Source organism: Labrus bergylta, chromosome 21 (assembly GCF_963930695.1).
Source record: "Labrus bergylta chromosome 21, fLabBer1.1, whole genome shotgun sequence".
Classification (NCBI taxonomy): Eukaryota; Metazoa; Chordata; class Actinopteri; order Labriformes; family Labridae; genus Labrus; species Labrus bergylta.
Genome location: NC_089215.1, coordinates 7,984,231 through 7,995,335, shown reverse-complemented (window position 1 = coordinate 7,995,335; position 11,105 = coordinate 7,984,231). Strand labels below are relative to the sequence as shown.

The 11,105-nt window shown below is 40.3% G+C and overlaps 1 protein-coding gene across 1 annotated transcript; it reads left to right on the top strand.

Moving 5' to 3' along the window:
* The first annotated feature begins 917 nt into the window (after positions 1-917).
* On the top strand, positions 918-11,065 carry LOC109996049 (G-protein coupled receptor 26-like). The gene is made up of 3 exons (XM_020649991.3): positions 918-2,420; positions 3,233-3,346; positions 6,711-11,065. The coding sequence occupies exons 1-3, from the start codon at positions 1,753-1,755 to the stop codon at positions 6,937-6,939; spliced, it is 1,011 nt and encodes a 336-aa protein (XP_020505647.1). The 5' UTR covers positions 918-1,752; the 3' UTR covers positions 6,940-11,065.
* The last annotated feature ends 40 nt before the right edge of the window (positions 11,066-11,105 follow it).

The following is an 11,105-nucleotide window of genomic DNA, read 5'->3' as shown; positions in this document are numbered from 1 at the left end:
GACGACAACCATTAGCTGATGAGTGGAAGCTGGAGAGAGAATATAAATAATGAGCGAGCATCAAGTCCTCCTGATTGAACTTCCGCTAAGCTTCATAATGACTTTTTTTCACAGACCTTATTGTCTGAGGAGCTGGCATTTAATTATGAAAAGAATAATTAAAGCAAGGCCTACAAAAAAAAAAAGAGCTGCTCTTGTGCCTGAGATCAACCGGTTGCTCGGCGCTGATAAAGCCTCTGAAATGACAGGAGAGAGCTACACAAGCAGTCGCATGACACACGCAGTTCCTTTCTCTGAGGGCTGATTGGTCCATCACATGTGAAAGTATAATGCAGGGAATGATCCATCATAGCTAAAGCTTTGCAGGGGCCAAGATGGGAGCTGCATTTCTGCTTAATAACCCTGCAGCTGAAGTTTTATTCATGTCCTTTCCCCTTCTCTTTGCATCAAGAGCAAACATCAGACCACACTTCATACTACATATACAAGATGGCATTTTAATGAGCCTTACTTTCAATGCAAATCTCCCTTTTTCCCCTCCTGTTCCTGCTCATCTCTGCCACCTCAGAGGAAATGAAGAGAACACGGTGGCCTTCGTAGTATCACATCTCCACCGTGCATGTGTATTGCAGTAACAATAACTCTTTCCACCCACACACTCTCACTCTCCCTTCCCATCCCCTTCCCCTCATGGCAACCACCACCACCACCACCACCACCACCACCACCACCACCTCACCCCGCTCCAGCGCCTTCAGTGGCTCACGTGCCTCAGCACACTCTGATAAATCCCATGTTACAGAGTGGGGGAGAAAAAAAAAAATCTCCACACTCAAGTCCAGAGGGGCATCAGAGTGCGGGGGCGTCATCCGACTTCCTGAGGAAACAGAGGATGTTGTTCCTTATCACTCTGATGAAGCACACTTCATTTGTAAAGACTGAACTTCAGAAAGGAATAATGCTGCTGGAATGCTATAAAACACAGCATTAACCTCATTTTATTTTGACAATCAATTTGATTTCAGCATGAAAGCTTGATAAAAAAAAGGACTACTTTACAATTCATTTGGCATCCAGCTGTTTTCTTATTCTTATTTTTTTTTATTATGAGTAGCTTAATAGATTTTTATATATTCACATTTCTGCAGATCAAAATGTTGTCTAATGGCACTTCCTTCAAAATGATTTGAAAAACTTGATAAAAAAGATGATTATTTAGCAGTTCATTATTTAATTATTTAAACATCATCCAGCACAAGTTTGAATTATGTGAGAGAAAGGATGGTAATGATTGAATTTCTCATTTTCTTGTTGAAATCCCCACTTCACTCTTCGTGGTCTGTTAGTCTTTTGTAGGAGACGAGTCAGAGATCAGTTAGCCCACACACTGAGCTGTGTGTGCGGAGGGGTGATGCCTGGAGAGCGCATCACAGGTCGACAAAACCCCTCTGCAAGACGCAGAGCCAGAGTAGAGCAGCTCTGGCACGGGAGCCTGGTCAGCTTATAGAAAAAGGGGAAATCGCTTCAAAGGATTTCCTAAAAGACTTCTTATCATGCTGGGATCATTCTGATTATCCTTCCAGGATTGTGTACAGAGAGGATGTAGTGGAGAGAAAGAGGGGGACTCCAGCGGTGGAGAGATCTGGGGATGCTTGGACACGGTTTTGGGTGATTGATGCCACCCTGCAGCGGTACAACAACACTGGATATGCACAGAAAAAGTGGGGGAAAGTGAGTTTCGGGGCGCACAGGATGGACACTGCGGAGGTAATCCTCTCTGTGTTGGTGGTTGTCATTATTATAGTGTCGTTGCTGTCCAATGTCCTGGTGCTGATCTGCTTTTTGTACAACCCGGAGATCCGTAAGCAGGTCCCAGGTCTGTTCAACCTCAACCTCACCTTCTGTAACTTGTTGCTCACCGTGTCCAACATGCCGCTCACTTTGGTGGGACTTGTCAGTCATGCTCAGCCTGGAGGAGACGGCTTCTGCCAGACCGTGGGCTTCCTGGAGACCTTCCTGTCCACAAACTCGATGCTGAGCATGGCCGCTCTGAGCATCGACAGGTGGATCGCGGTGGTCTTCCCCCTGAGGTACCACTCCAAAATGCGCCATAAAGACGCAGCGTTTGTGCTTGGATACACGTGGGTGCACTCGGTGTCCTTTTCCACGGTGGCCGCGTGCCTCTCCTGGGTGGGATACCACCGGCTTTACGCGTCCTGCACCCTGGCCAACCCCAGAGCGAACAGCCGGACCCAGTTTGTTATCTTCACCGTGTTTTTCCACTCCTTCACCTTCCTCCTGTCTTTTATAGTGCTGTGTTTCACTTACCTCAAAGTGCTGAAAGTGGCGAGGTTTCACTGTAAGAGGATAGACGTGATAACGATGCAAACTTTGGTGCTGCTGGTGGATATACACCCCAGGTAAGACCCCTTAACTCATTATTCCTGTTTTTAATAGCCTACTTCTGCTTTAGAAAGCTCCTACTATACTATATTGCTTTGGAGTTTAGATTCCAATTTGGAATTTCAAGCAAATAAGAGCACTGGGAGAAAGACGAGAACAAAGTGTACCCTCTGAACCCTCTATTTAAAAACTGTAGGTGTTGCCATGATTTCTTTTCATACATTAATTAAAGCCTGTTTCGTGTCTGCGTTGAGTTGGACAGTTGCTTTGCAATCTTTGAGCTGGCATTTAAATGATTCCTCAGTATTCAGAGAGGATGCAAAATCGGATTCAATCGAAATGTCATCCAGATTCTGCTGAAATGTCACTACTCTCTGCCTCTATTCTTATAGGCTACTTAAACTCATATTTAGTGTGTGTGTGTGTGTGTGTGTGTGTGTGTGTGTGTGTGTGTGTGTGTGTGTGTGTGTGTGTGTGTGTTATTTGTATTACATCACTGTTACACACTGGCTTTATAACTCCTGCTGTCAGTCTTTACTCACACTGATGAGTTCATCAAATATTACCTGAGGGACTGTATCATCATGACATCACAGCTATGGTGCCTTCAGGGTAACATACAAAGTCACAAGTTAAATTTGCCAGCCTTGCAGTAACGGGCCTCATTCTGCAGAGGCTTTGAGATAAAGTTATTATGATACCACAGCTGCGTTTAGCACCTTTAGAAAAAAATAAAATTAAGATTTTTATGAACTTCTAGACAAACGTTGTTGTTTTTCCTTGGTGTGTTTGCGTGTTAGAAACCCTCTTGAACTCTCTTTGTTTCCAGTGTTCGACAGCGTTGCCTGGAGGAGCAGAAGAGGCGACGACAGAGGGCCACAAAGAAGATCAGCACCTTCATCGGCACCTTCATGCTCTGCTTTGCTCCCTATGTGATCACTAGGTAGGTGTTGGGGGATAGACCTACATGCAGAGGGAGGGGAGGGAGGAGTACCACTGCTGGCACAGTGCGGCGCACACCCAGCCCTTTTGTTTTGCTGGGATCCCCCGAAACCCCCCTTCTCTGCTGTCAAACTCCCCTCTACTTCCTCTCCACACCAGCCAGAGTTGGAAGATGAGATTGGCTGACCTTGTGATAAGTAATATGCCTCTGCTGTTGTTGCTGCAGCACCAGCAGTTTTCTTCTCAAGTTCGTCGGGTGCATCAGTTTCACAGGTAGAATGTGCTCGCATTAATCACCGAAAAAAGAGATGGTGTCATAACACACAAGCTGTGTGTAAGTGGTCAAGCGAGAGGGTTTTATTTGTAGCAGTAAAAATCCTACAAAGGACATGAGAATTAAAAAAAAGAAACTTAAGAATGGCTTAGTCATTATCTCCATATACAGATTATTTTAAATGTCAAATATACATGTAGATTTTGTAAACAAACAAAAAGCAGGTAAGAAATTAGAATTTTACGTTTTCTTTTTTTTTTCTGAAAAATTAGGGTTGCTGTTAAAAACTTTTTTTTGTTTTTTTCAAACTTGCCCATACCTTCAAACATACTGCATTTACATCCATTGCATTTGGCTGGGATAAAATTCCCAGAAATCAGTTTGAGATCAGTAAAGGCCTAGCTCTAATCCTGAACATAGAAGAAAACTTTGGATGTACAACAAACTACAACTTTGGAAGTTCTCTACCAAGCGGCAACCTACAGCGTTGAAAAATGAAGCCAAGTGCTAAAAAACTGCAGTTCTTTGAGTGTCCACTTTGGGCACTTTGGGCATGGGAGGCTTCGTCAACTGAGGCTTTTCATCGATTTGGACAACAAGCACTAACAATTTGTCGGGTTATCAGTAAACCTCCCGTGGTGAACGGTCATAATGGCACTGTACATTGTCTCATCCTGAAAATGGCAGTTTACTAATCGCAGTGTGAATACATTAAGCTAAAAGCTCCTGCACGGCCTCTTTGAAGCTTATTTGTTGTCGGGGTCATCATGTGTGTTGTGAAAGCCCTGCTTTGCTGTGTGTAACCTCCTGTCCACTGCGGTGAGGTGCAATGTGTGGCCAAATGCCACTGATAGCTTCTGGCCCATGTAAGACCAGTGTTAATGTGCTGACAGAGCTTGACTGTGGACAGAGTAATCATAAGGAGTGCAGGAGAAGAGGATCAGCCATTTTTAAAATTAGTTTTATGACTTGACATTTGGTAAAATATTTCTACACGTATAAGAAATTAGTGTAATTACCTCAATTTGATGTTTTTTATGAGCATGCTATAGATCAGCTATACTTTAATTGGGCAAAAGGCAACAATGTAAAGCCAATTAGTTCCCTCTTTAAATCAAATATACACTATTTGGGAATGGTGAGTCATTTTCAATTGGCTGCCTGAAGAATTCACTGTCCTTTGTCCTTTAAGATTCCCTTAAGAGACTGCTTTTTGTCTAAAGTATTAGTTAAGCTATTACTGCAAGAAAGTGATGGTCTGTAGTGCCCCATTTCAGACTCCATCCAGGGAGTGTTACATGTCCCTCTGGAGTGTCAGGGAGTACGTTTAAGTATCAATTCAAAGCACAATCTACACATTATTTAGAGATGGTTGTAAAAAGAGCACAGATTTCCGGTATGTTTAATATTTTGGTGGGCTGTCTGCACAAACTTGCGCAGTGAGAGCAGTCACAAGCCCATTCCTGGCTTAAGGTTTTAAACTGACAGACAACATCCGAAATCACCATGGCAACAGCATGCATGCCTGTTTAATTTGTCTTCCCTCTCCTAGGACAGTCTGCGGACCTCCAGTGAACAGGGAATATTTGTTGTGATTTAGCTGCTAAACTTGGGTTTATTGGTGATGCTGAGTGTGTGTGTGTGTGTGTGTGTGTGTGTGTGTGTGTGTGAGAGAGAGAGAGAGAAAGAGTGAGAGTGTTTTATAACGGTGTGTGTGTGTATGTTTGAGCTGTGCATATAAGACAACTAAAACACACATAGGTTTGAATTCAACCTCAGTCTGTGTGTGTTTTCTATGGTCAATTCTCCTCCCCTATGTTACTTGTACAGTGTGAGATTGTGTCCCGACATTAGGTCATAAAGTGTGAGAACATTAACCCTGTGCTTTGGTCCTGCGTTGTAAACGATTCAGTCGTATAGTGTGAGCTGACATTCCACACAACGACTTTTCCACAATCTCACTGTGTATTCATCTAACAGAGTGTATCAAGCATACTATTCATATTTTTGCAACTGATAAAGAACATATTTCTCTTGGCCCTTTCTGTACACATGTTGATGCTTAAAATGTTTGTATTTTTGTAAAAAAAATAAATAAAAATAACATGACTAATGTTGCTGAGAATATATTACTCTAGCTCTCTTGTGGCTATTGATCCATTTTCAGGGTATAACACAAAATTATAACCCTTTAAAGCATTTAATGGATCATAAGGGAAATGGAGGAGTGGTTATAGTTATTGTGCGAGGTTGGCTTGGGCTGTGAGGCTCACACACAGTAATATATTTTCATGGGGACCAGAATTCCTGGTAAAACCTCCCGGCTAAGTGGAACATATTTCAATTAAATGTATTTCACTTAGGACTGTCCCACAACATCCTCACTTCCCCCTTGTCTTTATTGTTCCTTGTCATCCCTTCATAGTTTACAGAGTCCAGGTTGCAGGCACTGTACATCTCCTTGCTAATGCGGAGATAAAACACTCAGTCAGCAAATTCTGTCAGTACTGTATATTTCTCACTGCTTTTAAATGATTTTGAATTTGCAACCTTTTTCTTTTTATGATTTTTTTTGTCACTGTTGCGTTTGACCTTGTTGACCACCACAGACATTAGAGAAGAAGTGAAACTGGACAGAGGCCTACATTTTATTGGGTACCTTTATTTGATGGGATAGCTTAAGAGAGACAGTAAATTTGGGGAATAAAGAGTGGGAGTGGGAGATGACATGCACCAAACACGAGTAGGATTGGAAATCGAACCTGCGATCACTGTGAGCAGGACTGTAGTCTCTGTTCATTGGACACCTGCGCTACAAACTGAGCTAAACAAGCTCTTCATCTTGTAGATTTGTTCCTAAAAAATAACTTGATACAGATAAAGTACTTCTAAGGCAACTTCATACTGAAATGAATATCATCACTTTAGAAGAGGAGGAAGAAACCACCGCTCCGCTGACACAATGTCTTGCCTACTGTACTGCTATCTTTGCATAATAAGCTTAGGGCAAGCATGTCTTTTCCAGCATACTGACTCGCCTCTCTGCCACCCTCCCTCTCTCCCTCCCTTCTCTCTTTATGCTTGCCTGCAGGATCGTGGAGTTATTTCCAGCGGTGCCTATCAACCCCCACTGGGGAATTGTCTCCAAGTGCTTAACTTACAGCAAAGCAGCCTGCGACCCCTTTGTGTACTCTCTGCTCCGACACCAGTATAAGAAGACGTGCACTGACATCATCAACAGGCTGCTGAAGCGAAGCTCATTGAACGCATCCGGGCGCAGACAAGAGAACCAAGGCAACAGCATACCCACAGCAAACTGACAGGAAGCAGGGGATGGTGGGATACAGTCTGAGGGTCGACCTGGGAACAGTCAGTGAAATATGAAGCTGATTTATCGTACATGAAGAAGAGAGCAAATATTGGTTGCTCCACGTCTGCTTGTATTTTGTCTGACATGCCCAAAAACCCAAAGTCACTACAGACAAGGGCAAACCATGCGCGGTACCACTGTGCATACTGAGCACCCAGAACTGCGGATCAGTACAGTGAACCTACTGTGAGGACAATAAGCAATGGCAGGTTTCACTTCCACCTGGAGAGACTAATGTGCTCAACCAAGGAGAACGACCAGTTCCAAGAATCATTATTTGAACTACAGTAGCTTTCATCTTAATTTAAGATAAATTGCTCTTGCAGAATATTTGTTTGTTCTGACATTACTGTAGTTTTTATTCACATTATCTTTAAAACAAAACAAAAAAAAGGATAAGAAAATGGATGGATGTCTTTTTTAGAGTGTGTAAATGACAAGTTGGTACAGTATGTAGCACTGAAAACTAGCCTAACCAAAACTTGATAAAAAAACCCAGACTTGATGGGATGAAACATTCCTCAGATCACACATACTTTGGGTTGTTGTAGATTTTATGGAGTGTAAAGGTCAATGAAGGAAACGGATAAGGAGGCTTTTTTTGGTTCATCGCCATTATTTGCGCTTTCAGCTCCAATTTTGAAGGACTGTTTTGTGACCCAGCAAGGTCGAGGATTATTGGGTAAAATTGGCCTTCAAACGGACTGCCTTTGCTGTCATGACTGACTGTGTGCCCCTCAGGTTGTTTATTCAAGTGGAGCATGATTGACTGTACTTTCCCCTCTGTACTAACAGAGAGGAGTCAGTAGAGTATGCTTTATGCTTTCACACACATTTGAATGAGATGGACAGGAATGGAACACGGTACACGATGTCTTTGTTTTTCTTTACTTGGCAGAGTGATCACATGAAAACTGATGTCATCATGTGATATTGAACAGCAATGATGAGAATCCATACAAGGATACAAACGCTTCTAAGAACAAATCAGCTCTGGTAGCAGAAATAATCCCTTGTCTTTCGTTAGTTCTATTTTAAAAGAAACGGCACCACCTAATATTTTTCTATCTGCGTTACAATTGAATGAACATGCTCACACTATTTTAACATTTGTCAGACTCAACAAAGGCAAGTGTGCCTTTCTTATTGGAGCCTCTGAAACAGGCTAGTATGACTATGAGTTTTGACTATGAGTCGGCTTAATAGCTCAATTAGATTTTTATGGCATAGCTGGATATATAAGTTAGTGCAAGGAGTAGATAATATGAACTCAGTCTCCCCTGATATGACACATCATACTTCCAGTGATGCCTCATGAGTTTCCATCAAACTAAACAATTAAATATCTTATTAAAATTATTTCCATGACACTTCTTAAGAAACTTACTATAAAACAAAGGCTGCTCAATTTTTTTCATTTTAAGGTTATCATTGGAAGTAATGGTTTTAAACCGTCATTCTATGACCTCATGTAGAAATCTGTAAACTGCCAGCCGGCAACTTGACCGGACAAGACTAAAATTTCCACAAGTATATTGTTTACCTACATCTTTCTTTTTCCAGTGATAAACCAAAAGAACAAGAGACAAAATCAAGGTTTTTGAATAATCAAAAAAAAAATGGTTAGAAAAAAACTTTATTTTTAATATATAATTACGTCAAAATTATTTTCGCGATCTACTGGTTTTTGGTGTTTGCATAAATCGCCATCACATTGCAAAATATATTACATTAGTCATAATAGACAACTGAACGTAAGAAATGCAACAACTAGTTTCTCTCAATAGACTGATGCATTATTTGACTTGTTGACTTGAATTGACTTTAGCCCTGTCAAGTACCCTGAAAGCATTCATTTGAAAAGCTTGTCCTACCAACAGTAAATTTATGGAGAATAGGAAAGGTTGTCATCTGCAAAGAAAAGTTTTTTGTTCCATTTTCACAGGCACTTTAGATTTGTTTTTGCAGTAAGCAATTTCAGAGTGGAAACCATGACATAGATTAGTTACGGTTCAACCAGGCTGATGTTCATTGAACTAGAAGAGACAGACATGCTTCAACATATTGATTATTTGTTTCTAGAGTTGCTTTGCTTCCAGGTAACATTTGTATAATAAAAAGTATTTTTCACAGTTAAATATATGTACAGAAATCAAATTGACATTTATAGTGTTTTAAAGAAAGATCCTTAGCAACCAGTATGTGTTTTTGAATGAGATGGATAGCTTTGAAAGGACGGCAATACAACCTCTTACCCTCGTGTTGAATAGACACATGTTCTGTATATTTATTAAGTCCCAGTGCTTGTGTTTTCGCTGTTGTTTCCAGGCATTTCTTGAATCCTAAGCCCGAGAGCCCTCTTGATCGGCAAAGTGTTTTATACCCACTATGTTGTACCTATTATATCCATTTTCTGTATCAGAAGACAGGCAGCTCTGTATCAGAGGGCTTTAGACTGGGCTCCACTTGTTATAGAGTTGTCATACTGTGGAACGAAAGCCTAAGTTCAGAAAAGTTTATGGACCTCTGATTTACAGTTTACTCTGTTGAATTTGTATTTTTGCTGGATTTTCGATACACAATGCATTCAGACAGTGCACACAAATGGCAAACAGTGACATACTGTGGTGCCCAAAATGATCAATGATGCCCAGTGAGCCAAATGTAGCTGCAATTTATTTTCTGAAAACATCAGAGGATACATAAAAAAATATTTATTAAATTAATTGTTGCTTTTATTTTGTGTCCTTGACTACAATAATTCATTATTTTACAGTTGAGACAGTTGAGAAATGGTTGTCTTGGACATTTGATGCATTGTACTGTACTGTATAACACTCCAAGGTAACCAATGCCTTAATTTTACAGTAGTTCAGAGGTTTATTCACCATGTATGGCATAAAGATAGCTTGAATTCTCTCGTGAATCAACCATTGCCTTATTCACTTCGGTTCATTACACACAGTCATGTAGAACTGGCTCTGTAGTTCTAGACCCTGATTCTGTTATTTGCTATATTCACACCATTTTCCTCTGATGTCAAGCTCAAGTTGGGACGTTTTTAATGCTATCATAATACTTTATTGCAATGTAGGTTGCAGGTCATTAACTTTGGGTATAAGGCACATTGTGATTATGTGACTGTTTGTCAATTGGGATCATTTGACTGCTTTGTAAAGATAACTAAATGAGAAAACAATGAACAGTGAAATTCCATTAGCTTACGTGTGGCAACAGCTAGCATTAGCATTTAGGCAGGGCCAAGTGAATATAACATCAGCTAGACAGTACATTTCTGGATAATATACATTGATAAGCTAGGTATTTAGGCTGTGATTTTAATGTGTAATTGTAATTTTAAAAGACTACCAAACAGTAGTATTACCTTTAAGCCACTTTCTAGCTAATAATAATATTGTCAATTGTAAGATGTTAATGATCTTTTCAGTAGGGGATTGGTTGAGAAAAGGTGAAATTACGATGTCAGAGGAAAATGGACCCTAATATGATAAATTCCATGGTCACTTTTAGCTGATGTTTTGTACTGATGTAGATCAGTTATTTTTCTCGTAATTGAAGACTTTGTTTATTTGGTGAAAAACAAGCTAAAAATTAAACAATATGTGTTGACAGTTAGATAAATGACTACTGAAAAGTATTTTTGTGTCTTTTTGATAAATGTTATTTATGAAGATACTGGTTTTGTTTGGGTGTTACTGAATGTGCCGCTTCAAATGCAAATTTAAGTTTTAACTGTTGTTGATGGGTGACAATGACTTAAGTGTAATATACCTCATTTTGTTCTGGCCACTGACTTGACTGCCTGAAGTGTTCTGTTATGTACCTCCTAATTTATAAAACCATTAGCTTGAAGCTGCTGCTAAAGATGAAGACCAGTTTATGATGGTGGTAATGTGGTGACATGAGTTTTATTGATGACAAAAATGACTACTGTTTCCATATGAACATGAAAAGATGAGACTTTGTGGTTTAAATAGTGATTGTAATAGAAATTCTGGTGAAATGAGAACAAAGACTGTTTTAGATTTTGACAATGATGATTAAAATATACTGTTAACTTTACCAAAGTGGTCTCTTCCTGTTTTTAAAAGAAAG

Coding starts and splice junctions, on each gene's coding strand:
- LOC109996049 (XM_020649991.3), top strand. CDS start 1,753: ATGGACACTGCGGAGGTAATCCTCTCTGTGTTGGTGGTTGTCATTATT. Junction 2,421..3,232: donor CTGGTGGATATACACCCCAG/GTAAGACCCCTT, acceptor CTTTGTTTCCAG/TGTTCGACAGCGTTGCCTGG. Junction 3,347..6,710: donor GCTCCCTATGTGATCACTAG/GTAGGTGTTGGG, acceptor GCTTGCCTGCAG/GATCGTGGAGTTATTTCCAG.